Source organism: Ambystoma mexicanum, chromosome 3q (assembly GCF_040938575.1).
Source record: "Ambystoma mexicanum isolate Mex_15411 chromosome 3q, UKY_AmexF1_1, whole genome shotgun sequence".
NCBI classification, from domain to species: domain Eukaryota; kingdom Metazoa; phylum Chordata; class Amphibia; order Caudata; family Ambystomatidae; genus Ambystoma; species Ambystoma mexicanum.
The window spans coordinates 931,391,338-931,418,535 of record NC_090926.1 but is presented as its reverse complement, the minus strand read 5'-3'; the positions used below and the strand labels follow the sequence as shown (position 1 = coordinate 931,418,535).

Here is a 27,198-nt window from a genome sequence, read left to right as displayed (position 1 = left end):
TTTAAATGCAGCGGTAATAGCACTACCACCGCATTTAAGGGTTACCGCCAAACTCGTGATGAGGCCTCTTAAGTTTAGGGTTCAGGCAGACAAAGCCACACCTTGGTTTCAGGGTGTCTATATTTAATATCTGCTGCTGCAAGGCATAAGCGTGGCTGAGCAGCTAAGCTTGCTCTTCATAGAGACATCTTTTTTAAGCCCACTTATTAGCGATGAAAATGAGTCTCATTACCCGCGATAGGGAAGGAGGGGTGTTTTAAAAAAAAATCCTGATCTAATTCTAGTAGTGTTTACTGTTTCCTAGAATAAGATCTGGATTTATTTTAAGCACTTCTCCCATCTACAGCAAAGTGACGCATCTTCATCGCTAATAGGTGGACTTGAAAAAGAGGTCTACATGATTGTCTAGGGTGAGAGGGTTACACCCCTCAGAGCAGGACTAAAATGATTTAATAGATGTTCTCTGTAAATCAACTAATAGACAATAAAATTAATAATTGCACTCCTTGGTTTAAAGAGTAGGGTTATATTCATTCCCAAAACTATCCCATATCAATGAAGACTAAATAACTTCATTTTGGAGATAAATTGTATTTGCCAGGTCCCTAGGAAGGCGATCTAAATTAGTTGGCGCCATAACGTTATGTAGAAAACGTCAAAAACAGGAAAGTCTGTATCCAGATTCAAAAGCTTTTTGGGGGGCTCAAAACATGGTTAAAAATTATTTTTTTATGGGTTAAACCAATAGAATTAAAAATAACTAGGACACCCAAGTTGTTTGTAAATTATCAGAAATGAATTCAGTTTACATTAGAAATGAAATGTTGGGATGTATTGATTGTATATTGTAAAACAAATTTGTATTGATATTACAATTTTCAGATATATTATGGATATGTATTTTTATAGAAGTGCAGAATGAAATGTAGACCATTGATCGGGTCTCTTTTTTATGTGTGTATTTATTTATTTATTTGGTGTTTGCTTGTTAGGCACTTATACAGCAAGTAAATTCTGTTTCAAAGCACCCAAAGGGCGCCGGGAGGGTACATGGGAATGAGAAACATTAAAATACATAAAATACATAATACATTTTACCGTGGCGGGGGCAAGCCTACTATGCCTTGTGAGTGTTCAGAACGTGCAAGTGCAGAAGGGAGGGGTAAGTGCTGGGTGCAATGTATGTATGATAAGTGCAAGCTTTCAGGATGGAGGGTGTGCCGAAACAAGTGCTGAAGACAGACAGAAGCTGGGGGTGATTTGTTAGGGGAGGTCAGGGCCCCAATGATGCATAAAGGCCCTGGACACCAAACAAGCAACTGTGAGATTAGCAGAGGAGAGAAGGGGGGAAGGAGGAGGTAAAGAGGAAAGTTTTAAGGAGCTTCCGGAATTTAAGTAAGTCCCGCTCACGACAGAGAGGGAGGGGGAGGCTGTCCCAAAGAAGGGATCCAGCTGAGGAAAACGATCAACCTCCTGCCCTCGGTTTTACAAAGAGTTGATGCCAGAGGAGCGCAGAGGTCTAGAGGGGGAATATTTCATAAGAGAGAGTTGTAGATCGTGTGGTCCCCGGCCCCATACAGCCTTGTGGATACAGAGGGATTTTAATTTCATCTGTGAAGCAACCGGGAGCCGGGGAAAGCTTTTTAGGGCAGGAGAGATGTGGTCCCTGGGCTTGAGGCCCAGGATAAGTCTTTTTCACTTTATTTTTATTTTATTGAGTTATACAAACAATACAAACCGAACAAACAGTGCATGTTCCTACAGTTTCATTACACTTTCTTGACTTCTGACCACTACTTCCCTTAACCCACCCCCCTTTTCGAGTCTATTGCATTAAACCTTCAGTGTCCGCATCCTGTGGTTCGGTCCCCTCCTCTACAGGCTCAGCCGGGTCAGCTAATGACCCAAACAGTTCGGCTATCAGTGATTTCCAGGCCATCAGGGACTCATTCTCCTCCTCCCCCCCTGTGCTACTCGCTTCTTGCCATGCCATGGTTTCGGCTTCTGCCCATTTTTGCAAATATCTCCACCACACCTCTACCTTTGGCACATGGCATGACTTCCATCCCATGGCAATACCCACTACCATCTTGACCCCTTTTTCTTCCAGATTCTCTTTCACTCCCATCCAGAATCACTCTATGATCGGGCATGACCAACATATGCACCATGCCCGCGTTCTCCCTATCACACTTGGGGCATGCTTGCCGCCCAGCATTTTCAAACCTCGATATCCTCCAAGGCGTCATATATGCCCTGTCGGTTATGTGCACCTTCTTATGAAACCCCTGCACCCGCTCCCACATCCCGTCTCCCATCGGGGCCCCAACCTCCATTTCCCAGTCAAGTCTCAACTGCGTGAGACTTTAGACATCAGCATTTCATACAATCACTTTAGACATCAGCATTTCATACAATCTGGAAATCTCATGACCCCCCTCAGCTATGTCATATATCACTTCTATGGTGGCATCTGATTCTTCCTCCAACACAGTTTCAGGCCATGTTCTCTTAATCCTCTGTACCACTCTATGATACGTAATATACTGGCTCTCGTGCAACCCAGTTTCTTCCTGCAGCCCCTCAAAAGTAATACTGGAGCCCTCCCGCCAAATATCACCCATTGTTGCCACCCCAGCCGGTTCCCAGTGGTTCCTGAGTATCATTCGTAGCTGCGCATCTGCACCCGTCAATTCAACCAGTGGTATCTGCGGTGAGCATGGAGACGGGTCCTCCATCATTTGACATGCCCTGTGCCACACCTTCCACCCCAGTAGCATCATTTTAGGGCACCCCACCATTTCCGCCCTGGGTACCCACATCATCTCTTTTAAATATAAAAGGTGCACAATCACGCCCAAACAGCCTAAATTCAGAGGTCTCTTCGTCAGAGAGCCATTTGGCAACATACTGTAACTGGCTTGCCACATAGTACGCCTCATAGTTGGGCAGCTTTATCCCTCCTTTGTCATGGAAGTTCTGTAGCTTCCATAACGCCACTCTATTTTGCGTGCCATGCCGCAAAAGGTCCCTACACATGCTATTCAATTTGGTGAAGAACTTCTTAGGAATCAGGTACGGTATGTTCCCGAAGTAGTGTAGGAGCCTTGGCAGGACCACCATCTTTAGCATTGCTCCCCGCCCCATCATCGCCAAGGGCAGCTTTGCCCAAAACTGCATGCACTTCTCAATTTTTTTAATGGCTACTTCTGTATTGAACCTATGCTCTTCCTCCACGGTGTGGTATATATCTATCCCCAGGTACCGAAATGTGCTAACCGCCCACGACACTTGCAATACAGGTAACCGCTCCGCTGGAATCCCCATGTAACCCCCTAATGGGAACAAGCTGGACTTCTGGGGGTTCACTGCTATGCCGGACAGCACAGCGTATCTCTCCAGCAGTTCTAGGATGTACTGGAGATTTTCTTCTGGGAATCGCAAGTTCAGCAGCATGTCATCTGCATATAGGGAGATCAGATGCCGCTCCCCTTTCACCTCGATGCCTATGGTGTCATATTGCTGCCCTAGATATATTGTTAGAGGTTCCAGGGCCAGTATGTAGAGTATTGGAGATCACGGGCATCCTTGTCTAGTACCCCTGCTGAGCTGCCACCTTTCCGATATCACAGATCCTGTCCTAATTCTAGCCAGCGGTTCGCTATATAATATTTTCGCCCACCTTACATATCCAGGCCCTAACCCGTAGTGCTTCAGCGCCGCAAGCCGCCATGGCCATTTAACGGAGTCAAAGGTCTTGATCGCATCCAAAGACACAATTGGCATTTCCTCATCTCTTTCCCTGCCAAACTCAATGATTCTCTGGAGTCGCCTATGATTATTGGTAATGTTTCTATGAGGGACATAGCTTGTTTGATCCGGATGCATTAATTTGCCAATAACCTTCTTCAGTCTATTTGCTAAGACAGCAGTTAATATCTTGCCATCTTGATTCAGCATTGACAAGGGTCTATAGGAACCACAGCTGTGCCCAGGTTTATTAGGTTTGCGGAGAGGTATTATGACAGACTCTCTCAGTGACTGCAGTAAGCGTCCCATCTCGAACGCTTCGTTTAACATCTCTAGCAGTGGGGGGGGAGGACCTCTTCCATGTACACTTTGTAAAACTCACTTGGGAGTCCATCTGTCCCTGGGGTTTTACTAGTAGGCAGCTGCCTCACCACCTCCCCTAATTCTTCCAAGGTGATCGGGGTATCTAGTTCCTCTCTCTCCTCCTCGCTTATCTTGGGCAACCCCATATCCTCAAGCATTTCTTCCATCATAGCGCGACTACTTTCTCCATCATCTCCGTATAATACCTTATAATAATCCACAAACGCTTCATTAACTCCCTCCTGGGTGTCCTCTACGCTACAGACTTCTCTCTCTATAGTTCTGATTGTGACTCTGGGGGTCTCACTCTTATATAACCACACCAAAAGTCTCCCCGGTTTATCACCTCCTGCATGCTGTCTCTCTACGTATTTTTTATAATTAAGGTTACACAATCTCTCCCAATATTCCGCACAGCACATTTTTGCTGTAGCCTAAGTGTCAATTCTAGCTTCTCTGCTGTATCGTCTCCGCCCCTTAAGGCCTCTTCTAATTTTTCTTCCGTCTCCTGCAGTTCAGCCAAAACCCCACCTTGTAGGCCCTTGGATTTCGCTATGGCTACCCCCCTCATGACAACTTTAAAGGCCTCCCATAACGCTCCCAGTATTTGTTTCAAAATAATTTACAATCTCCTCCATCATGTCCTGCCTAAAAAAGGGGTCTCGCAACGCCTCTGCTCGTAGGTGCCATGTCGGGATCCTCGCTCTCGGGGGCCAGTATTGCCATGCGAGAATCAGGGGCGAGTGGTCCGAAAGGACGCTTGCTTGTGCGATCTTCGCTATCATTTCAGGTGATGGGAAGACATAATCCAACCTCGTTGATAACTGATGTGGGGCAGAATAATGTGAATATTGCCTTTCCTGGGGGTGCCTCACTCTCCATGCATCCTCCAACCCAAAGTCATCCAGCAATGTCTGTAACGCCCTGGCTGCAGGGGCCGGTCTATCCATCTTCCCATCCGATCTGTCCACCCTCGGGTTCAATACGCAGTTGAAGTCCCCTCCCCAGATTATTGCGCTTCCTACGCATACGCTCAAATTCGCACTCAATGTTCTAATGTACGCCGCTGTGTTCTGGTTCGGGGGATACGTGTTAACAATGCTTATCTCCCTGTTTTCCACCAGTCCCCTCAGCATAACCATCCTCCCGTCTGTCTCAACCACCACTTCCAATTGCTGAAAAGGGACATGTGGCACCACCCAAATAAGCACTCCTCTTGCATAAGCAGAGTACGATGAGCCCACCAACACCCCTTTCCACTTCCCAGCGATCGTGTCCATCCTCTCTCGTGTAAGGTGGGTTTCCTGCAGCAATCCAATATCTATTTTCTGCCTGCGTAGGTACAACATAACTTTGTTCCTTTTTAAGTAGCTGTTGAGCCCCCGCACGTTCCATGTAAGTATCTTAAGGTCCCCCATGGCCTGTACCAGTTCCGTTCCCCCTCCCCCAGGTGCAGTCTGACTTTGAATTCCAATTCAATCTGTATAGGCTCGCTGTCATGCGACGCTTTGGACACTGGCGTCTGTGGCAAACGTTTTGATTCTCCACCGTTCTTCCTGAATCCATCACGCATTCATCTATGTGCATGCAGAAGTCTTGTTACTTCTTCACATCATACACGTAAACTATTTAGGCACACCCCTTTCTGTCACATGCGCGTTGCAACTTTTCGGTCAGCTGTGTTTCTGCTTTCACTGCCGTTATTGCGCTACGCAGTGTTTTCTTCCCGGACCCTTCTGGTCTTTTTTCTTACCTTTCAGTGCTTTCATCGCTCCGTTGCTCTACTTGCCTTTGAGCTGCCTCCCTCGGGCGTGGTCCGCGCTCGGTCCACAGCGCCCTTCAGTTCCTCTGTCTCTCCCTCTCTCTCCTTGCTTTCCATTTTCTTTTTCTTGTTTTGCTCTACCTCTTGTTATTGATACTGCCTGCGGAAGTTTCTCTTTCCGCACTCTGCTCCACGATTTCGAGTGCTACTGGTTCCTTGCCGGAAGTATCCCATCACTGTCGCTTGTGTCTACATCTTCCGACAAGCCTGCAGTACACCACTTCAAAGGGTTTTTTTGCCACAATTGGCTTTTTCCCCGTATTGGTCCCTTCCGGGAAGGGGGCCCCAGAGAGGTGCGTCCTAGCAGCCCTCACTGTGGCTTCCTCCCGTACGAGACCCTCGCTACACCACAAAAAAGAAAAGGACTACAGATCCCACAGATCCTTGAGCACGGAGGAAGAGGACTCAGGTGAGGAGGGGAACTGGGAGACACAACCCCATCAAGAGAGGGAAGTTGACACTTGCATCCCATTCTAAATTCCCTTTAACCAAAAACACACCAAACTTCCCGTTCCCCCTCCCTCCTGCCTCCCGTCCCTTCCCCAACATCACACCCCCCAACTGTTGCCCAGCTCCATCCCTGGATCGCAGGCTCCCCCACATCTAGCTCTTTCTGGCTCTCGCCTGTACTCGAAGCTCCGCAGGGTGAGGCCGCCCTAGTGGCCAACCTACTACTACTACAACTATAATTCGGGGGCTAGGGTGCTTTCGCCCTGCCGCTCCTATGACACATCGGATTGACTACACATTGCTATGCAATTCAAATATATGTACACGCTACTATATTCCAGTCCTTCAAGTGCGTTACAATCAGCAGTATTTTATCAAAATATCAGCCTCCTAGAGCCGCGCCCATTGTTCTTAATCTTCATCTAGGCACCCCTGGGGTGCTCACTCAACGCCTTAACAGTATGCATACCGTATCCCAGTCACTTATCGCGTCCCTCTTGGGTCTCTTCCGTGTCTTGTTCCGGGCAGCCCTGCAGATCCAGCCACGTCGATACTTCTTCCGGAGTGTCAAAAAAATAAATGTTACTCTTGTGCACCACCTTCAATTTCGCGGGGTACAGAAGCATATATTTTATCCCAGCCGCACGCAGCATCCTTTTGATTGCCACATAGCTGTACCGTTGCCTCTGGACCAACATAGTGTAGTCCAGATACGCCGTGATGGTGCTCGAGGTCCTTTCGATTGTTCCATCCTTTTCAGAAGTACTCCAGTATTTTCTCGCAGTCTTTGTAGTTCAATATTTTGGCAATTATCGCCCAGGGAGGGGCCCCTGGTCTCGACTTCCTCATAAGGGCTCTATGTGCACGCTCCACTGCAAATCCCTGCGAGAGTTTGCCAGCCCCAATTCCTTGTAGGAGTAGGTTCTCGACGTAGTCTGTCGGGTTCTGTCCCTCCTCACCCTCCGGCAAGCCCACCACACGAATATTGTTTCTCCTCGCTCTCCCTTCCGCTTCCTCTGCCCGAGACTCCAAGTTAGCCACCTGTTTGAGTACATGGATCTCCTTTGCGTTGTTAGTTCTGGTGTCCGTGTTAGTTTTCACCGCACCTTCCAGGCTGCTTGTTCGTTCCGCCAGCCCCCTGACATCTTGCCTCAGCAGGGAGACTTCTATGCCCACTGCGTCTATTTTAGCCTCCAGGGAAGTGCGCAGGTCCAACATCGCAACCCCCAAAGGGTCTTTCAGCTCCGTGATGGCCTCTAAAATCTGATGGTTATCAGCCACTGTGGTGCCCTCCACTGGTACCATCGAGCCTTTGGGCGCGATGGCCGCAGGAGAATGTTGTGTTTTGGCAAAAATATCCATTGTGGATTGTTTATTCTTGTTCTTGACCACGGCCCCTCGCGCCGACATTCTGCGGCCTCCGTTGGGCCTCACTATCACGATTCAGCGTCCGCATACCTCCCCAACCGTCTTTTCCACCTTTATCAGCTGTTGTAGTACTCTTCAAGCAGTCGCACCGTCCGCCGCCTCTCACCGCAGCTTACTGCTGATCGATGCCGAGCTAGCGCTTCCTATGTCTGTCGTGGCGCGGCCTATCTGTTCGCACCCCCGCTACCCCCGGGCTCCTGCCTTCCAGGTCAGCACGCAAGCCATCGCGACACAAGGCTTACCGCCACAGGGGTTTCGCTCCGTCTCCACTTCACCATCATCATTCTTTCCCCGCGGCTGCCGCCTCTATTCTGCCGCTCCGGGTGCTCCAGTTTCGTTTCCTTTGTTGTCGGCCATCTTGTGTGACAATGGACCGAGCAGCCGCCGTCGTTCGCCGAGCAATTCCTCCAGAATTCCACACACGATTCACTCTATACAGTGAGCAGAACACACGTTCCCATGCATGTATAGTCAATCCTGGAACCAGTAGCGCGTTTTTGAAGGTAGTTTTCGCGGATCATATGTCGGATCCTCCAGAGCTGCTCAGGAAGCATGTCCTACTACATGGCTGCCCAAGTCACGCCCTCCAAGGATAAGTCTTACTGCCCTATTCTGGATTAGCTAGAAGTGTTGCAGATTGGAAGAAGGTAGATTCAGGAGGACGCTATTGCAATGGTCAAGCCTAGAGAGAAACCAGGGCTTGGGTAACATTGAGCTTCTGGGGAAGGTGAGAAAATGTAGAATTCCTTTGAGAAGAAAGAGCTGAAAGTGGGACTTCTTGGCAATGTCCTGAGTGTGAGGGAGGAAGGGGAGAGAGGAGTTGAGACTCCAAGGTTTCTGGCTTTAGATCTACCGACACTCCAAATACAATGGGCGACGGAGACCTTAAGATACCTGGGGATCGATATTCATCACACACCAGAGGCTGAACATTAACACAATACGGAATGGGCGGTGGCTAATATTGAATGCAGCATGCAATTTTGGGCGAAGCTCGCCCTGACCATGATGGGGAGAGTGGCATTGCTAAAAATGGTAGTATTGCCTAGATTGTTACACTTCTTCAGGAACATACCACATATGATACCCAAGGGATTCTTTGTCAAGCTCCATAGCCTGTGAAGGGAATTTATATGGCACAACACTAGAAATAGGATAGCACTGTGGAAACTACAGAACACATACATACGATAGGGGGGGGGTATCAAGTTCCCAAACTTTGAGACTCATTACTTGGCCCGTCAACTGCAATATGTCGCAAGGTGGCTTTCAGATGACCCAACACCAGAATCTAGACTACTAAAGTCGGAATGTGGCCGTTCTTCCTGAAAGAATGGATTTGGTTGCCAAAAGCACAACAGAAAGGATGTGCGAGAATGTTGGAACTGGGAGGGAAGATATGGCCGAGAGCTTGCCAGGCTATTGAGAACCCAGCGCCGTACTCACCACAGGTGCCGCTAGTGACATTAAAGGGAGCAGATGAACAACTGCGAAGACAATCCGCAGGCACTGGGAACCAAATGGTGTGGCAACGTTAGAGGATATGTGGCAGAAAGGGAAGGGAAGGGAAGGGAAGGTGATGGATTTTGACACTCTTGTGCAAAACACTGGGCTGCAGCGGGGACAATACATCACATACACCAGGTTGGTACGGATGGTTAAACATACGTGGACGGACATAGTGTTGGAGAGTAAGCCCGACACAGTCATTGAAACGTTCTAGGATGTGTCAGACGGGGACATGAGATCTCCCAAATTTACGAGCTGCTCATGTCTCAAGTTGGGAAAGAGGTGCTCCAATTAAGACGGGACTGGGAGGAGGAAGATGGGGAACCTATGAGTGACGGGTTATGGGTGAGAGCCCAAAGATTTCAAAGAAATATCCAGAAATGCGAGGTTGCAGCAGATTCAGTTGTACATTACCCATAGGGCCTATTTGACCCCACATAGGATTGCGCGTTTTATGGATGCAGGAATATATGTCCTAAATGCGGAGAAGTAAATGCGGGAATGATACACATGTTTTGGGGTTGTCCTGAAATAAGAAGGTTTTAGCGGGAGGTGGCGCATTGCCTATTAGAGAAAGATATTAAACTGGAAATAGAATCTGTATGTGTGTGCATAATAGGAGGGTTTTCTACGCCGCGCAATTTGAAACATGTACGCAAGCTTGAGGATCTGGCTCATATAATTGCCAAGCCCATTGAATGCCATGAGTTGGAAAGCCAGCAGAAGGTCGAAGTTAGAAGTGTGTGGCATGACCTTCAGAAATGGGTGGAAGCGGAGACGGTGGTGTGGGGTGAAGAAGTCAACAGAGGGGGGTGACCTGGGAGCGATACTGATGGCCTGGAGACATCTAGTGGCAACCTTGTTTGAACCGGCTCCAACTGGTGTAGGAGGAATGACTCTACGGCAGGAGAAGCACAAAATATACCCTCAGAATAGATGTGGCCTTGGTGATATGGTGTAAACTCGGGAGGGGAGGGGTGGGACATGGGCGAGATAGTGGTCATGTTATTGTTGCATTGTGACAATGGTTTATTATTTTGTTATTTTTTTGTTTGTGGTGTTAAAATAATAAAAATTGTTTTAAAAAAAAAGGGATCTGGCTTCAGAAGAAGGAGTAAGGGGAGAGCCCATGCAGGAAGGCCAGAGTGAAGGGAAGAAGTCGGGTGTAGGGGTCCCAATGGGAAGGATCTCCGTTTTGCTTGCATTGAGGCAAAGATCATTGGACGTGCACCAGGCCTGGATGGCAGACAGTCAGGGATGATGGATGGTGCAAGAGGGTCAGCTGGAAGTTTGAAGAAGAGTTGTGTGTCGTCTGCATTACAATGGAAGTTGGTGGAGAAAGAGGGGAGGAGGAGGGAAGGAGGAGTGCCAGCTGAGTAAGATAGATGTTAAAGAGCCAAGGCGAGAGGATAGAGTCCTAGGGGACACCACAGGTGGAGAAGTAGGAGAGAAGAAGGTACCCAAGATGACTTGGGTGGAGTTAGAGAAGATAGGAGAGATGGTGGAGTGCCATCTCTGTGGCAGAGGATAGATGAGTGAAGGAAAAGGGGGCTGCACTGCACAGTCCTGGCCCTTACGCCAACACAGCCTAGTAGTTAAGGAGGGCACAAAAATCAAATGTAGAGCAATAGGTGGGGTGCAGGATTACATTTTAAAAAGGATCTCAATGCACAAAATGGATGCAAGATGTAAAGCACACCCACCTAGATTTGATTTTAAAAACGGATCACAATGCAGCACACACCGGCATGCGAGAAGGAAAAGGAAGAATCACAACTTGAATTAATTTACCAATTGTAGAACACAGAGGGCAGTGAAGAAAATAGGTGCTCCAGGGAGAAAAAGCAGAATAGGATTGGCGCAGATACGGTTCAAGGGGAGAGTTGGAGAAGGCATAGGACAGCTCAGCCATCACTCACATTTGCGCAGAAGGAGAGGGTTGGGGTACTGTGAACCAAGTTCATGCAGGAGCAAGACACACACACACAGGGGCCTGCAGCATTGTTTGTGGAGGGGCACTAAAGTGAGGGCCCTCCCGAGCCACACCAGGCTCAGACAGGGCTTAGAGCTTGGCCTTTGGTGGATGGGCTGGCTTCCGGCTGACAGCACCTCAGATTGGCAGATGAGGATGAGGCAGCTAATCACAGTGGGGCCAGCTGGTCTGCAGTGGGTGGCCACTCGGCCCTAGGAGGGATCGGCCATCTTGTAGGGTGAGGTGTATGGCGTAAGGAGTGGCAAATGGCCCAGAGAAGGTCGTGCCCCATCCCCAGTCGCACCAAACATGCGTGCTTTGCAAAGATAGTTCACAGCGCTTTCTTCCAGGAATTAGGCACGTCGATGTGCGCTCGCCAGTGTTCTTTTGAAAAAATACTTCCTAAGGTCATAGCTGAGTATAGAAAGACCTCCAGGGCTTACCTTCGTTTTTATTGCAAAACGCTGCTCCTGCAGCTTCCCACTATCGATTTGGTGGTGGTGGGGGAAATATTTAACCTCTGTATTCAGACGATGGAAGTGGCTTATTACAATGTATATAATTGTAATAAATTGTTGCGATTAAATATTATGGAGCATTATTTTGTATTAAATGGTTTTGTCCTTGGTTCCTGGGCCTGTAGATGATCCCCATGAGTAGAAAGTAGTTTCCAACTTATGGCCAGGTGGTATGATTATGGCAGTGCATGGCAAATGCCTATCCCATGCCTACACAAAAGTCAAGTGTTGTCCTTGATATGCCACTTTTTTATTTTTCTCATTCCTGCAAGTTTTTGACATAAGGGAAATGAAAGGGAGAACCCACGCATATTTGGATTGCTGCTGGGCAGTATATCAAGCTATGGGTTGTGATCGCATTAGGCTGCAGGGGGACGCGAGACGGGAGGTTCTGGTTCCCAAAATTCCTCAAGATGACCTTGCTTGACAGTCTTGCTTTGGATCTTTTGACTTGTTGATCAGTACAGGAGAGGTTTTTCAAAACTACAACTATGGGGTGCTCACTTCAAATCAAATAGCTCGACATTTGCGAGTGAAATGCAACAAAGTTGTCTTGCCACATTTAAGGCAAGTGAGATTTAACTCCTTATAGAAAACATAGCATTTCTCTGCACACAGCAGCTAATAAATTATTAACAGAATGATTAATGGATATTTAAATTTGCTAGTGTAAGTTATATCCTGCTTTCACTCTTCTAAAGCATTACATTTAAATAAGAATACAAATGTTTTCACTGTGCCTTCTGCGTGGTGTAAAACAAGGAACAACTCCCAGCACTGACAATAAATCATTTTATAAATGCTAGATAAAATAAACTGAATCCTGCGGTGTTCACGGATATAGTCTAAACCTTTGGGCTGTGAATCAGTGCCCAATGGTCATAGCTTATTTAGAGAATTGCTTGATAATTTTCGACCTCTGAAAGCCATAGATATTTAAAAAGTGAATGAGGAGGTGAAATGGAGGTTAGCAATCCTAATTGCATTAACATGAAAAAAGATACCAATAGAATCCTCCTCACGTGACTTCAGTGAAGGGCTCTACATCTGTAGGACCCGAATTGCAAAGTAAAGTGGTATGGGTACTCATTCTTGTATTAGGAAATCATTAATCCCTTTCCTATTTTAGGTGGGTGAACATCAGAGTTATACATTGATAACGCCGCTTCCTTTACCCAAACTTGCAGAATTTAATGAAACTCATTATAGCCAGCATTCAAACTGCATACGCATGCTAGAAACCCACAACCCCACCGTCAAACATCAGGGCGAAAATGTATAGATAAGTGTAATTTTTCTATGCAACCTTTCTCTGGTGACAATACTTGTTTTTGATACTGGAGAAAATATTCTAAACTTGCCGATTATATGATGTAGCAGTGTATAAACACACAGGCAGATGTGCAGCAATGCCTTAATTGAAGTATTTTGCATGGTGTTGAGCACATTTTGTAATACTGAAGAATATTAAGTAACAAGTGATGCAGAACGACATAATGATGCATGACATTTAGTGAGACTGTCACAGACAGGTCAACACCAATTGTGTGTAAAATGCCTCAGCCGTCATGTATCCGATTGTGTGACTTACCCTGGACCACCTTTTATTTGAGAAGTTCTGGTTTCAAAGAGTCACACAGCTTTGAGGGGTGGATTATAGACGAGGGAATATGAAGTCGGGGATGGGCACTTAGTGAAAAGATCAACCTATCAACGATGCTACCAAAAAGGCTTAAATTGAATAGAGACAAGAAGGAACGAATGATTGTGGCTCTAAAAGATTCTCGAGGCCATGTCAAGGGGTAGTTTGAGCTGCCATCAATTAATGCCATGCAACCACTGCGTTTCCTAAATGTGCAAACATATTATGTGTGCATTGCTTTAACTGGGCTGGGGCTAGCCGGGCCAGAGACCCGGCAGTCTCCAAAAATTGTTCCTGAGTCATGGTGCTGCCGGGTCTCCAGGTTTCCCATAAGCAGGCCATTTTACCCATGTGTGCATTGAGACTAGCGCTGCCCGGGCTCCCCATCACATCTCCCATAAGATGTCCATGGGGTCTCCCCCCTCCACATTTCCTCCTACCCTATCAGTCTAAAGCTTGTTTAAGTCATGGTAAGCGAGAATGACTGAGCAGGCCCACCACGAGAGATTGCTGTGATGATCTGCTGCATTAATATGCAAAAAGGCATTGTCGCATGTTTGCTCTATATGCTTGCGCTCAGCACACACATTACAGGGATCAGTTTCAGGAAGCTCCCACTGTTGTACATCAGCTGTGCTTTTGGCACAGATCGCTGCTCTGCCGCCTTCCTTTAGCTAGTATTGAAGCAGATGCGAGTCCCAAATAATCTACTGTGTGCCCCAGCTGGTGGCCACAACTATGTTCAGATCTGATCAATTGATCTAACAATGCATCCCGTGATGGTTGCAGTTCATCTGCTCTTTGTGCTTTCCCTATAGCACAACTTGTGTAGCAGTGTTCTCTTTCTCTGGGGATCAAATGCAATATATATAAGTTGAAATGCATACTGATAGGTTTCAGTGCCATCATGATTAGGAAGATACCTCGGTGTGTTTAGTACATGCTACAAAGATCGCTGTTAATAGGCCATATCACAGTACCTAATCCTGGCTCATCCAAGCCTCTGGGGTTGAGATAACATTTGCACTGAAACAAAGCAAGGCACCTGCAAAATACATAATAGGATCAAATCCCAGATACATGAATGTGCACTTTGCAGACTAGACTTGATGTGATCATTATGATCTAAGACTGTGCTGAGTGACACAAAGTACCTGTCTGCAGGGTCTCCTAGTACGTTGCTTGGATCAGGCGGTGCCCCCCTAAGGCCATGCCCATCGCTATTAAGGCCATACCCACTTTTAGAGCCCCTCGACTTTTGAACCCACTTAAAGCACTGACCGCAGTATTTATTTCCATCACAAGACAGTCACAGGTTTGCCCCAAGCAAGAGTCACTAAGTGACCACGGCATTTGTGTCGACGCGTTTTGTAGATCTGCTCCCAGCCGGTCTGGCATCTCCCCCAACACTGTACTCTCAGCACTGAAAGAAACCCAGTGAAAGAAAATGCATCTTATGATCACCATTATTTATACCTCTGTGTACACTTGGACCGCTGCACAAAATGTACAGCAACAATGTCCCTGTGCTGAACCTGTAGGCCCCCTCTTTCATTCGGCTTTCCCTCTTGAAATCAACTTTATGTATGCGTTGTAATGTATGACGTTCTTTACATTCTGTATAGCACTGTCTTTCCCGTTTACACTTGAGGCATGGTTTAACAACATTCTAAATACATTTCTTATTTTAAATTACATTTCCAAAATAAACTGAATACACCCCTCGGGAGGCTGGTAAAACGAGCACAAAGTCAACCCCGGTGAATCAAACCTGTGGCCTTGCTGTCCCATTGCGATTTCCACAGTAGATGCACTACCTTAACCATCACGTGGCGTACCTTAAGAAGCTCAATATTTGACAATCATTTAGCAGGAACACATTCGGGCACACCCCGTGATATATCCAACCGTACTCTTTGCTGGACCGGCTTCCAAACAACAAGAAAAAACTGCTGCTATTTTGAAAGAATCATTTACAATTGTTTTTTTAACAGGTATGGGAACATAGAACAGGCTAGACTTACGTGGGGGAGCTGGCAGGCGGCTGCTCGAAGGCTTCTTTTGGTATTTTTAGGCCTGGGTTTTTCCTCCTCCCTGTAAAAAATAAAGAGCCAACTGTGAAGATCAGACACACAAGCCCACGACATCGACTGTGACTTAAAATGGCTGCGGGCCAGTACTCTAGTAGGGGTGCTCAGATCTATAAGGGAGGTGGGTGGGTGACTCCCAAACAAGGGGTGACGGTGTGCAAACAGACATGTGGCTCACCTACCTACAGCTCTAGGGCTGGTCTATAAACACTGAGCTCTGGCTCGTGCAGGCATGATAGTGCACACGAGCACCGCATGGACGCTGAATTTTTAAAGCAGGAAGTGCAAGAGCAGAGAAAGCCGCGTGCCAGGGGTAACTCAAACTCAATCTTATCAGCCAGACTGCCCTAGACAAGAAAGATTAACATTAAGCTTGACATCACTCATTACCTCCACGTCTATCTTCCTCGTCGCAATTCTAAGTACTGGGAAGAGGAAGGGTAAGACTAGGAGTAATGATGATTACAGGTAAGTAATCCCCGCTTTTACTAATGATTGCAGAAAAAAAAATAACGGGGGAATCCTTGGGGCCTGTTCAGAGTAGGCTAAAAAACATTATTCTGACAATGTCACTTGGTTTGCCCATCCTCCCAACAATACAATCCCATAATTGTTTATTGTAATAGAAGGTAACGAAAACCATTGAAACCGATATAATATGAACAAAACCTAGCAGAAGAGCAAACAAATATTACTTAGCATTAAATTATCTGCAGAAAAAGCGCACGCAATACTGCTCTCGAATGTATACAATGAAGGGCTCAGCAATGTTCTCTCAATAAAATCGATACAAACCTGCAAAACGTGAGACCAAGAAGGCAAGAAAGTATCAAGTACAAGGCAGGGGAAACTGCTCTATTGCTGTTTCCCGTGATGTCTATACATTTAATGTGTCCTCGTCCCACACTGGGGGTCAGGACAAACCAAGACCTGTATTGCGGAGTCTGTCATTGTCTACATTTACCCCCTCGCTCCACCTACCATGGCGCTGCGGTGGGCATACTGGGAGGCATAGTGAACTATTGTGTGCAAGCGTTACAGAAACTGGAACTTCCAGATGAAAAGTTTGCAGTCACGTCCTCGGTGAGGTCACTGGAGTAATTTTAAATCAAGCAAAAGTTAATCAGCAATGACATCAAACGTGACCTAGGAGGTCAAGAGCAGCGCATGTAGGGAAAATGAGATATACGTTTGTGTGGTTATGTTACTGGGAAAATCAGGGCTTTTGATTTTTACACTAAACTGTTCCTTGGGCAGAAGTTGTATTTAATTGTTGTGTATGGTTGAAGACACTAGCAACTCATTCCAAATGCTGCATCTTTCTTCTGTGCCGATTATGAAAGTCATAATCAACTGCTATGACATCACAGCAGGGGCATACAGCATTTTCTCTGCTCCTTTTTATTCCAGTTTGAGAGTCCTGTGGTGAGACGGAACTTGGGGCGCATTTAATTACTGTTTACGTCACTCCCAATCACAGTTAATGGTAATGATTTATTTATTTAGCACTTTTGCCAAAGCGCTGTACATAGAACATACAAACAATTAATGCCCAAAATAAGTTACAAATGTATCGACCTCGGAAGGCTGAGCTTTCCTTGCCAGGATTCGAACCTCCAACATGCAGATCACACACAAATCACAGCAGCAAGCACCAGTACTCCAGATAGGATTCTGCCATGAGAGGATTTTACTCCCAATTATTCGAATATGAGACTAAATCCAATTTCAAGAGAGTAAACATGAGTTTCCTCCTTCGCAAAAGAGTAAAAAGGTGTCCGACAGCTATCCAATTTGTGCGTAAAATTAAAACTATGTTCGAAAACATTAGTGGCAAAGAACTTGTCGATGCGTACTGCCCAGCCTCATCTTCATTATACTTGGACACTAACACTCTGTTAAGAACTACTACAGATGCCAGCAAGTTACATCATAAATCGAGTCCCTCACTCAACCAGCATCCCTTCTCTGCCCCTTGGGCCTACTGTTGCTGCCTGACACTACCATCTTGACAGCCACCCCACGTTTTTGCTCCATGTCTCCTTCCGTTTGCTAGCCTGTTTCCCCTCTCTCACTTTCTGATGTTCTGCCTCTCACCCTTAACTGTTGCTGTGCCACATTTTGAGGTATGTTGCTCCGTCACTCTGCCTCTCCCATCTCTGCCTTCTATTATTGCAGTTTGCCACCTACATTGTGCTGTATCGATTGATATAACTCCTCTTGCATGTCATTACGCTGGCTATGTACTTTTTTTAATTTTCCCTGTTGTGGTTGCTACTCCTTTTGATTGTCTTCCTTGCACTGTGTCTCGTTATTTGCCTGCCTGTCTCTTGTCTGGATTTCCTATTGCCAGCTCTCTCTGTCTGTGTCATGGTCATGAAGTAAGGGGCACAGGCATGCAGGGGTCGCATGCACAGGAGACCTGGGTGGACACTGTCCTGGCGCCAGCTCATGAACAAAACTAAACAAGAACATCCATTTAACACCAAAAAGCTTTTATTATGCACATAGCACTTAAGATGCATTAACCTTGAACATTCCATCCATTAAGCAGGATGCATTAACCTTGAACATTCCATCCATTAAGCAGCCCCAAGTGTATTCTTGGGTGTGGCTGCTAATGTATTTCCTTCACACGTGCTCATTCTCTTGGAGTGGCAGGGTGTGGCTGGTAAACCGGCCCTAATGGCTGTGCCCACGATCTCAGATATAAAAACTGCCCCGATCCTCAAGACAGACTCTTCGCATTATTCTGCACTTGCAAGCAGCGTAACGCTCACAGTCGCCTGAGGTCAGACTTACTTTTGAAGATCCTGCTTCCTGGACATCCTGCTTCCTGCCAGCATACTTACCAACTGGGGGAAGCTGTTCTTACCTGTAAATCTCTTCAGCGAACCACGTATTCATCTTTACACTTTCCGGGACGCCAAAATCTTAATCTTGGCACCGCAGCACGACACGCTCCATCATCGACAGCAGCGCCTGCAAGGAAAAACAGAAGACACGGTTAGACATTGAAAAAACTGTCAGTTTAAGGTTGCACTTCGCCATACTTCGCGCTTTTCCTTAAACCATCACTTACCTGCTGTCGAACATTGCGGTAGCATTCCTTTTCCATAAGGCCACGTCTCGCATCTCACAGCTGCATTGAGGCCGCATTTCCATATAAGGGAAGAAAACAGAAGACAGACATTATTGCGAGCATAAATAGGAGAAACATATAAAGACATTAAACAGAACGAACAGCATCACAAGAACTCAAGAAAGACTTACCAATCATAAGGAGAAGCATAGTCGCAGCTGGCCTGGACTAATCCTTATCAGGGATCAGTGAAGGAACTAGGATCCCATTCGACGTGCCCCTGCCAGAAGTACCAGGATGGAGAGCTTATCTTCCATAATTCACAGGTGAGCTTTATGGGCCGGCATATGATCACAGAAACCGTATTTTGGGGTGAAGGGTTCGAGAGGTACAACTATCACAGATTGGCGCACTCACACACTCATATCTCCACGCAGGAGCAGTATCACCACGTACCACCGCTCACAGCTTTTCTACTGAGGGAGAGGCCTGAAGGGGGTGATTCAAGTTCAGGCTACAACCATGCAACCGTGCCCCAACGCCTCCGAAGAGACCAGGTGAGCGTAATAGTCTGTTGTTGATCTGTGTTTTCTTATTTTACTGTCTCTTTATATCTCTTTTGCTCTGCTTCTATCCCTCACTCCTATTGGGTGTGTGTCCTATAATTTACCTGTTTCCCTCCTCACTTTCTTTGTTGCTATCTTATGTAGCTCATTGGTCTCTCTCTTCCTGTTGCTCGAATTTCCTGTTTTGTATCGTCTAATACGTTCTCTGTTCTCACGCCCTCCCCTCGCCCCCCTCACTGTTCTAGGGTTCAGAGTTGCTGTTCCTCTCCTTTTTGTCTTTTGACACAGCAACAATAAATATTCAAAAAGCTGAAAATTCCTTTTCCATTTACAAATCTAGTGCAGTTTTACCATTGGGTGCTCCTCTTCAGGTGTGTGCAAACCGTCCTTTGGCCATAGGCTGGGAATGACAGAATTAGAAGTTTGAATCATCAGATGCACTTGTTCGAATGCAGATATTATTTACCAGCACTGGTTGCCATTACAAGTATAAGATCCAGATGAAATGCATGTTCTGAGCCATTACAAGGATAGCAGCCTTCATGGGATGTGTGTTCTACTTCTGATTCATTACAGGTATAGCAGCCCTGATGAGTGTATGTTCTGCATCACTGAAAATGTAGTAGTCCTTCTGATAAGTCGAAAGCTAAGTCAGCTTTGTGTCAATAGAATGTTACCTGCATCTTAAATGCATGCTCTGATGCAGACGCATTAACTCACCGAGCAACAACATTTGAACCAACAGGTTACACAATAATATCTGCATCAGGGTTATTGACCTACTGAGCTATCTTTCTCAACAGGCTGTTGACTCTGAAAGGCACATAGGGTTAGGGCACTGGCAGTTCCATTTGAGGCTTGCCTGACATAACTGGCTTGTCAAAATCCCTCAGCCTGTTTGGACTATCCTACATGTGGGAGATTCATAATGAGGCTTTGAAATGTCATCGATTTTTAGCAGTGGCACTCAGTAATCAGACATGGGAGAAGCAGAAGTTTTTGTAAAGTGCAAGACCAAGTAGGAGGGATTGAAGTATATGACAGCAGGGCCATCTTCTGACACCGTCCGTCAGTGTGCATCACACCAGCTCAGAAGGATGGTGGGAAGGATCTACATGAAAAATACCCAATTTCTCTACTGTGAGGTCAACGATCTTGCATACAAAAAACATTTTTTGTTTTTTAATGCGGGGCTAGACCACCCCACAGATCCCCCCTGACACCTCCCCACCTTATTAAATATCCCTCCCCAATCCCCCCCTCTCATTTTTTTCATGCAAGGTTTTGGTGTGAAGAGCTGAGACACTGTTCTTGCTCAGAAAATGCCAAAACATGTTTATGCTTTGTCATTACAGCAGCTCTGTTAAGAAATTCAGGTACTGTCCCAAAACAAACCAGTCCTGCTAAGAAATGTGGTTATGATACAATCCGCTCTGCTGTAAATAATTGGCATTGTGCCATGACATGTGTATTGCAGCTCCGCTGATTAGAAAACTTTGCCTGAAAATCTAGCAGTACTGTTGAGAGGTACCAGTACAATCAGTGCCAATGAAAATATTTACAGCACTGCTTCTGCCTGCATCCATTAAACCCGCTTGCAGTGGGTGGATGGGTAGTCAGAAAGGGAGTTAAAGTAAAGCTCAGACCACACGCTGAGCTATTCCGTGCTCTCCAAGACTAACTATGTACAGTGCACTTTCATGCATGCACACTCACACTTGCAATCTTATGACTAAAAAAAAACACATCTTCATATAGAACACGAAAAGATTTTGGCTCTCATAAAACGTCGAGACATCAAGAACCCCAAGCCATTGATTGCAACTGATGTGCTCTGTGATGAAAAGAAAACAAAGTATTAAATGCCCATGCCACTGCAACTACACTGCCTCTACTATGAAGCAAAAATGCAGCCCTATTTTGACAGTTTTCATTTTACGCAACACTACATGTGTCCTAAAGCAATGTGAAAAGCATTTTTTCACAACTAAAATGCATTAATAACACTGTAACCTACAAAATGCAGCCAGTTGAGCAAAGTGTGGGATATATCTATTTACCCACTCAGCAGTACTCCCATCCATAACCAAGCCGCACTTCAGCAGAAACAGCAAAATGGCTGTGCTGGCTCCTGTGAGCACCACTGCCTCACATCAAAACTGTGTTTTGCAGCAAAAAAAAAATGGCTGCACCATCTTGCCAAGCACATATTGGGCAGGATGGAACAAGGGGGCACACTGAGAAAGCCTGCCAGTGTATTCTTACATGTACAAAAGAAGGGGAGTGAAAAATCACTGCTGCTTTGCTGCAAGCTCAAAGTTCCCATTGAAAAAGGGAAATATTCACATTTTAAAATGATGCCGCTCTGATGCTCTTTTCCTCCGATTCCTCATCACACTACTTTTGTTAATGAGACCGTGCCATGCCCATCCACATTCGGACTGTGCTCCAGCAGACAAGAGCAAGAGCTGCCTACAAGAAACTAACTATGACTGCATAACAATGTGGGAATTCAATGGGAAGAGGCAAACCAAATTTGAAAGAAAAATGCCAGCAGTCACCACATGTTTAAATGTACTTTTGCAAATAAAGAAAAATACTTGTTTAAAAGTGTATGTTGGATAAGGCCCTGCCCTTATCTAGCAATGTGAAGGGGGTTTGTGCTGTCAAACATATATGAAAGATCCTATTCAACAGGCTTTATTCTGATTCATAACAAACAAATAAAATAAGGAATTAACTTGCATTGGCTGATTGGGGGAAATCAGCCCCAAACAGGTTTCTGCTTGGGGGGTTGCCAGGAACAGAAAGCCCCTAACAGTAGATGCTAGAACACACACGTGTTAATTGCTACCATGGCAGACTTTTGTCTGGGCTGAGGCCTCTAACAATGGAAGTTCTGTGACACCAACATGTGAAGTGGAAGTGGGCATAAAACCTTCAATCAAACTGGGAAACCCCCTCCCCACATTGGGCTGAAGTGACAGTTGGTGGTAGCTGAAGAGAAATAATGGTTCCAGTGAAGAACAAAGGATGTCCATTTGTTTCAAAAGACTATTTTATTAAGAAACTTTAAAAACAGTTATTTTTGCAACAGAAATTTGGAGGAATGTAAAAGGTTACCAGTTTTAATGTAATTTTGTGGGTTTTAATGTAAGTTGTTGTAGCCTTCACTGCCACCTTGGGAACAGAAATGGCAGAGAATTGGGTATTCCACGGAAGGTTTACATGATGCCAATGTGAAAATCAATACTGATCTTCCTAATGATAATCCATACACATGTATAAAGTTAAAGAATTTTAGGCCGAATATTTCACACTAAAAATGACTAAAAATGATTAGAAGGGCGAAACAATGTCTTACAAATTGTAGAGATGGACTGCCATGTTCTGCATAAAATATGTAACCTGCTTATGTAATTTGTTAAGATGCCCCAGCTGTACAAATGTGCCATTTACGGCAAAACTGGATTTTAGCTAAAGTAATTGTGGGAAGTTCTGGACATTGTAAAACTCACATCATAAATCTGACATCAGTCCCTTGATACCCAACCAGCTGAGAAGAAGGCGGTAACTATCACCCCTGATCAATCCAGTTGTTTAGAGGTGTGCTTAGCTAAGCCTGCCCTACCATATAATTCTAGGATGTCACCATGCTCTATGAAAAGGGTGGCTGACAGAACTCTAGACACATTCTTTCCTTAATTTGCTGCGCCTGCGTTCCTGATCTTCTACATACATCTTGCCAGATTCCAGATTCCACTGCAAGGCCAAAGCATAGCCGATCCTATCCCAGTCAGGCCAAATCATTGCTGACCATCTCAGCAAGGTGTCAATCAAGAAATCCCACTATAAAAATCCCAATAACCAAAGGGAAAAGCAATGCTGTTCTTTTCGGAAGCATCCTGAAACATGACTGGCTTTTTCCCCACTAACTGCATTCCCGCTGCAACCCTGCCATCCAGCTGTCCTGATTATCCAGTGACCAGACAGGCCCAGCTGTTGTTCTGCTAGGAGAGTCCGCCGCCACCTGGTGACCAGAGCCCTGGAGTCCAGAACCCAGTTGACTGTTCCTAATCCCAAACTTAAGAGCGGACTGTGAGTATTCCCCATCCCATAACACATAGTCTACCCCATCTTGACGTTTGTCTTTGTTCCACTCTCTAAGCAACCCTATCCATACCCTGATAACTTTTATAGACTGTTCTAATTTTCTGTGCACCCTGTTCTTATTTCCTAGTGTTTTTGCGCAATTCTTTCATTCACCTCATCTGGTAACTCATTAGTAATATTTGGAGTAATTTAAAGTAATTCCCACATAGATCTGAACACGGCGAGAAAAGGTTGACATCGCGAATTAATCTTTGAACGTACCGTGGCTTTCTTTAACAATATAGTCTAGATAATTTAGTTTAAGTAAAATTTGCCTTTCATTTTAAAACCATTTTCTCTTTTTAACTGCTCTATTTTCCCAAAAACGAACCTCATTTCCAAATCTCCTTTCACTTCTGCATTGTCACTGTGCTGTGCACATATCACCCTGCCAAAACCCACATTCCAATTCAGTGTTATTCACCCATTTTTTAAAAAAAACGTTTTGCCATTTAAAACTGCAAACTAGAAAAAATTCAACTTTTCCACGTGTGAATTCGGCTTCACTGGGTTTTCAATTTCGAACTGTTTTGTGAACTGTATGCTTTTGTGATACCTTACCTTATGGTTGATAGTGATATAACATCCCTAATACTGTGATAAAACATGTATATTATTTAAACTCAAATATGATTAAACATTTGTCAAATTCCGAGTGTCATTTTAGGCCTTTCCCTCTTATTTTGTGAGTAAAGGTCGGATTTTGCTTCCTCGTATCCCTGACTACCTGCTGCTTCTTTCTATCCACTCAGAATTTCGATTATTTGTGTGGGTTGAGGGAACATTGCAGGGGGAAACCTTAACTTGGGTGTTATGTATCCTAATTCAAACAGTGTTCCTATTCAATTGTGCTTTGGATATGTCTACTAGAAAGTTAACCAAGTGCATTGCTTCCATTTCCATTATCATTATCACCCCATTGGTGATTGCTGCCCAATATTAAAATGTGTGTGGTTCTTGTGAATTCTAAAAATGAATATATATCGTATTTTCACCAACCGGTCTGGTTCATGGTCCATCCATTACTAAAGAAAATAGTGCATTTGCGAGCTTCTACTGGCCAGGCTGTCACCAGTGAGCTCCATGATTTATGGGGATGCTGCCATAAATAGCCTGTGTAAGCTGTACGCAACGGGCAGTATTGACAAGATTTCTGGGTGTGAAAAGGCCTCATTCGCATCTTACGTGGAGGCTGGCGAGCACTGAACCCACCGAGCTATCTTCTACCAGATTACAAGAGGTATAATAGTGGTGTTGATCCCCATTCATGGAGTGCATAGGACTCCACTTAGGATTTGGAAGGTGTACCATCAGTGATAATTCCTCCACTTTACCCTCAAACTCGGAATTTGGCTGTGCAGTAAATATTACCAAAATTAATGTTTTCCACACTGCCAAACCAGTACGAAGCCCCCCGTATATTTGATGTTGTATACAGTCCATTAAGCCTCCATTCTACAGACTCTGCACTGCTGGGCAATAAGCCACACTAACTGAAAAATACAGACCATACACAACATAAAATTATAGCGGGTAGCTTTAAACTACAGGGTACACTTCACCTCAGGCTTCCAAGTGACATCATAAACAACTGGAGTTTCAAGCTCAATGTCGATCAGATGATACTCAGAACCTCTCGTGGGATAATCCTCCCTAGTCGATAGAAACTCATCAATAATTCTATTTTACTGTAAACTTGTGTACCCACACACAGTCACACCGTTGGCACGCTGTTAATCTTAACAATACCACAACCAACTTTTCTAGTGAGGTTCATGGTTTTGTAAATTATAAACCAGGGCAATGGAAAGTGTCTCAAACCCACAAAAGGCAACCACCCTCCATTTCAATGCTGATAAACACGGACACTGCCTGAAGCCTCTGTCGATGTTGATCAGATAGGCAGCGCCGGCTCAAGGTGCGCTCGGGGGTGGGGGTAAGGGGCAGCCCTAAAAGGGTGCAGCAAATGAAGGGCGCCTTGCCTCCAGCTCAGTGTCATGTAAACTTAATTTAAGTTTACATGACACTGAGCTGAAGGTTACTTAAGTATCGGTCTGGCACGGCCCTTAAACACACTTTACAAGAAAAGCAGCGGGCCCAGTTCAGAGAAACAACAGAACGGAGCCCCCTGCTGTTATGCATATGCCGGCGTCATTAGTGGCGGACCCCGGATAAATTCGGCAGCCCATGGACTCAGACCGCCCCTGAGATCAAGTGCTATCAGAATGTTGGGAGGGGGGGCGGGAAGTGAGGCGCACAAATCTTGCACAGGGTGCTGGCAGAACTGGGGCCAGCACGGCAGATAGGCCAAAGCAACAGTAATGTGCTGGTGTTTTTGGAAGGTCGGTGACCGTATTTACTGCCCATCATATTGCACTAAGAAACAGCAAACCTGTCCATCGTGGGTGGTGCAAACATTACACGACCTTCAGTAGGGTACAGAGTGTAGCACTCTGGAAGACCAAACAAGGCATCCGGTCTTCTAATGCAGAATGTGGTTAGTGCATGCGCAAGGAAGGAATTGGGCAAGAACAAGACAGGGCTGTGCTCTGGCGCTGGTGCGCCGTTCTGTGTAGACCCGAGGCCCAAACCACCCCGAAGTGGAGGAAAATCTCTGCCCCTGACTAACGCAGCTTGTCATCGAGCTTAGCGGAGACTACCAAGACTCATTAACACTAAAGAACATTTACAACACCATTGTAAGTTGGATGTCCTCAAACTGGCCCTGCTTAAATGGTAATAAAACTGAACTTATATTTGGCTCATCCCAAATTGGACCCCGAATATGCCAGTTTCATGTTGCAAGGCAACAGGATTCCGATTCAACTGAAAGTTAAGACCATAGGGGTCCGAATAGAGGCCTCCCTGAATTCAGATGCAGAGGTACAAAATCTCTGCAAGACGTACAATCATCATCTGAAGCTTTTGCGGTCCATACGACCTTTTATCAACAAAAAGAACTGACCATCGCCCGAGATACGATTCTGTCGAGGTTAGACTATTGCAATATACTGCTGTGTGGAGCATCAACTTCCAATCAGGACATGTCCGACCATTCAAAACGACAAAACGATGCCGTCTGCACCGCCTTGTCCATCGCCAGAAGAGCTCATATCACCAATGCGAGGAGAGAGCTGCACTGGTTAACAGTGAAGCAACGCGTTGAGTTTAAAATTGGCTCTAACAATTCACTGTTCCCTTTAAGGAAACTCACCTGACTACCTTAAAAAAATGATCTTGCCCTATAAGCCAGCAAGAGAACTTTGATCCCCCAATCTATCATTACTACAGGGAATCAGAATTAACAGAATAAGAGGCTTAGGCAGATCTTTCCGGGCACTGGCTCCATCCTTTTGGAATTCCCTGCCAATGGTCATCAGAGAGACTTCCAGCTTGAGTCTTTTCAGTAAAGCCTTGAAGGCACACCTTTTAAGTTAACTGATCAGGTCGCTCAAGGATGCACCCCTTGTCTTGTTTTTATGTTTGTTTCCTCTTTGTTTGTGTAAGCGCCCTGATGCCTGTGGGCTGTAGGCGCTATAGAAATAGATAGGTAGATCGATAACGCAAGTGTCCTGAACATTGGGCGTTTTGGGTCACAATGGTTTACAAATTGCGTCTGAAAGTCGTCCTTTGTTCATCAGGAGAGCTGAAAGTCAAAACAATGAAAGGGTTCATTGCTGTATATAGGTCTCATGCTTTGCACCGATTTTACTGTCGGGGTGAGTATTCTGACAGATGAAATGAGCATCATATCCAGTGTGCACTGCATGCACAGAAGGAATGCACATTTGAATTACTATCACAAACAGGTTTGATAAATCAGTGGTCATTCTTCTTTTCCCCAAATGTGCTTT

At 45.5% G+C, this 27,198-nt stretch overlaps 1 protein-coding gene across 1 annotated transcript in view; it reads right to left on the bottom strand.

Annotated features, from left to right (window-relative positions):
* MAP2K6 (mitogen-activated protein kinase kinase 6) overlaps positions 1 to 27,198 on the bottom strand; it is a 563,107-nt gene that overhangs the window by 251,649 nt on the left and 284,260 nt on the right. Inside the window, exon 2 of the mRNA XM_069655081.1 lies at positions 15,479 to 15,548. Within this exon, the coding sequence (XP_069511182.1) occupies positions 15,479 to 15,548 (70 nt within the window). The remainder of the gene's footprint in view (positions 1 to 15,478; positions 15,549 to 27,198) is intronic.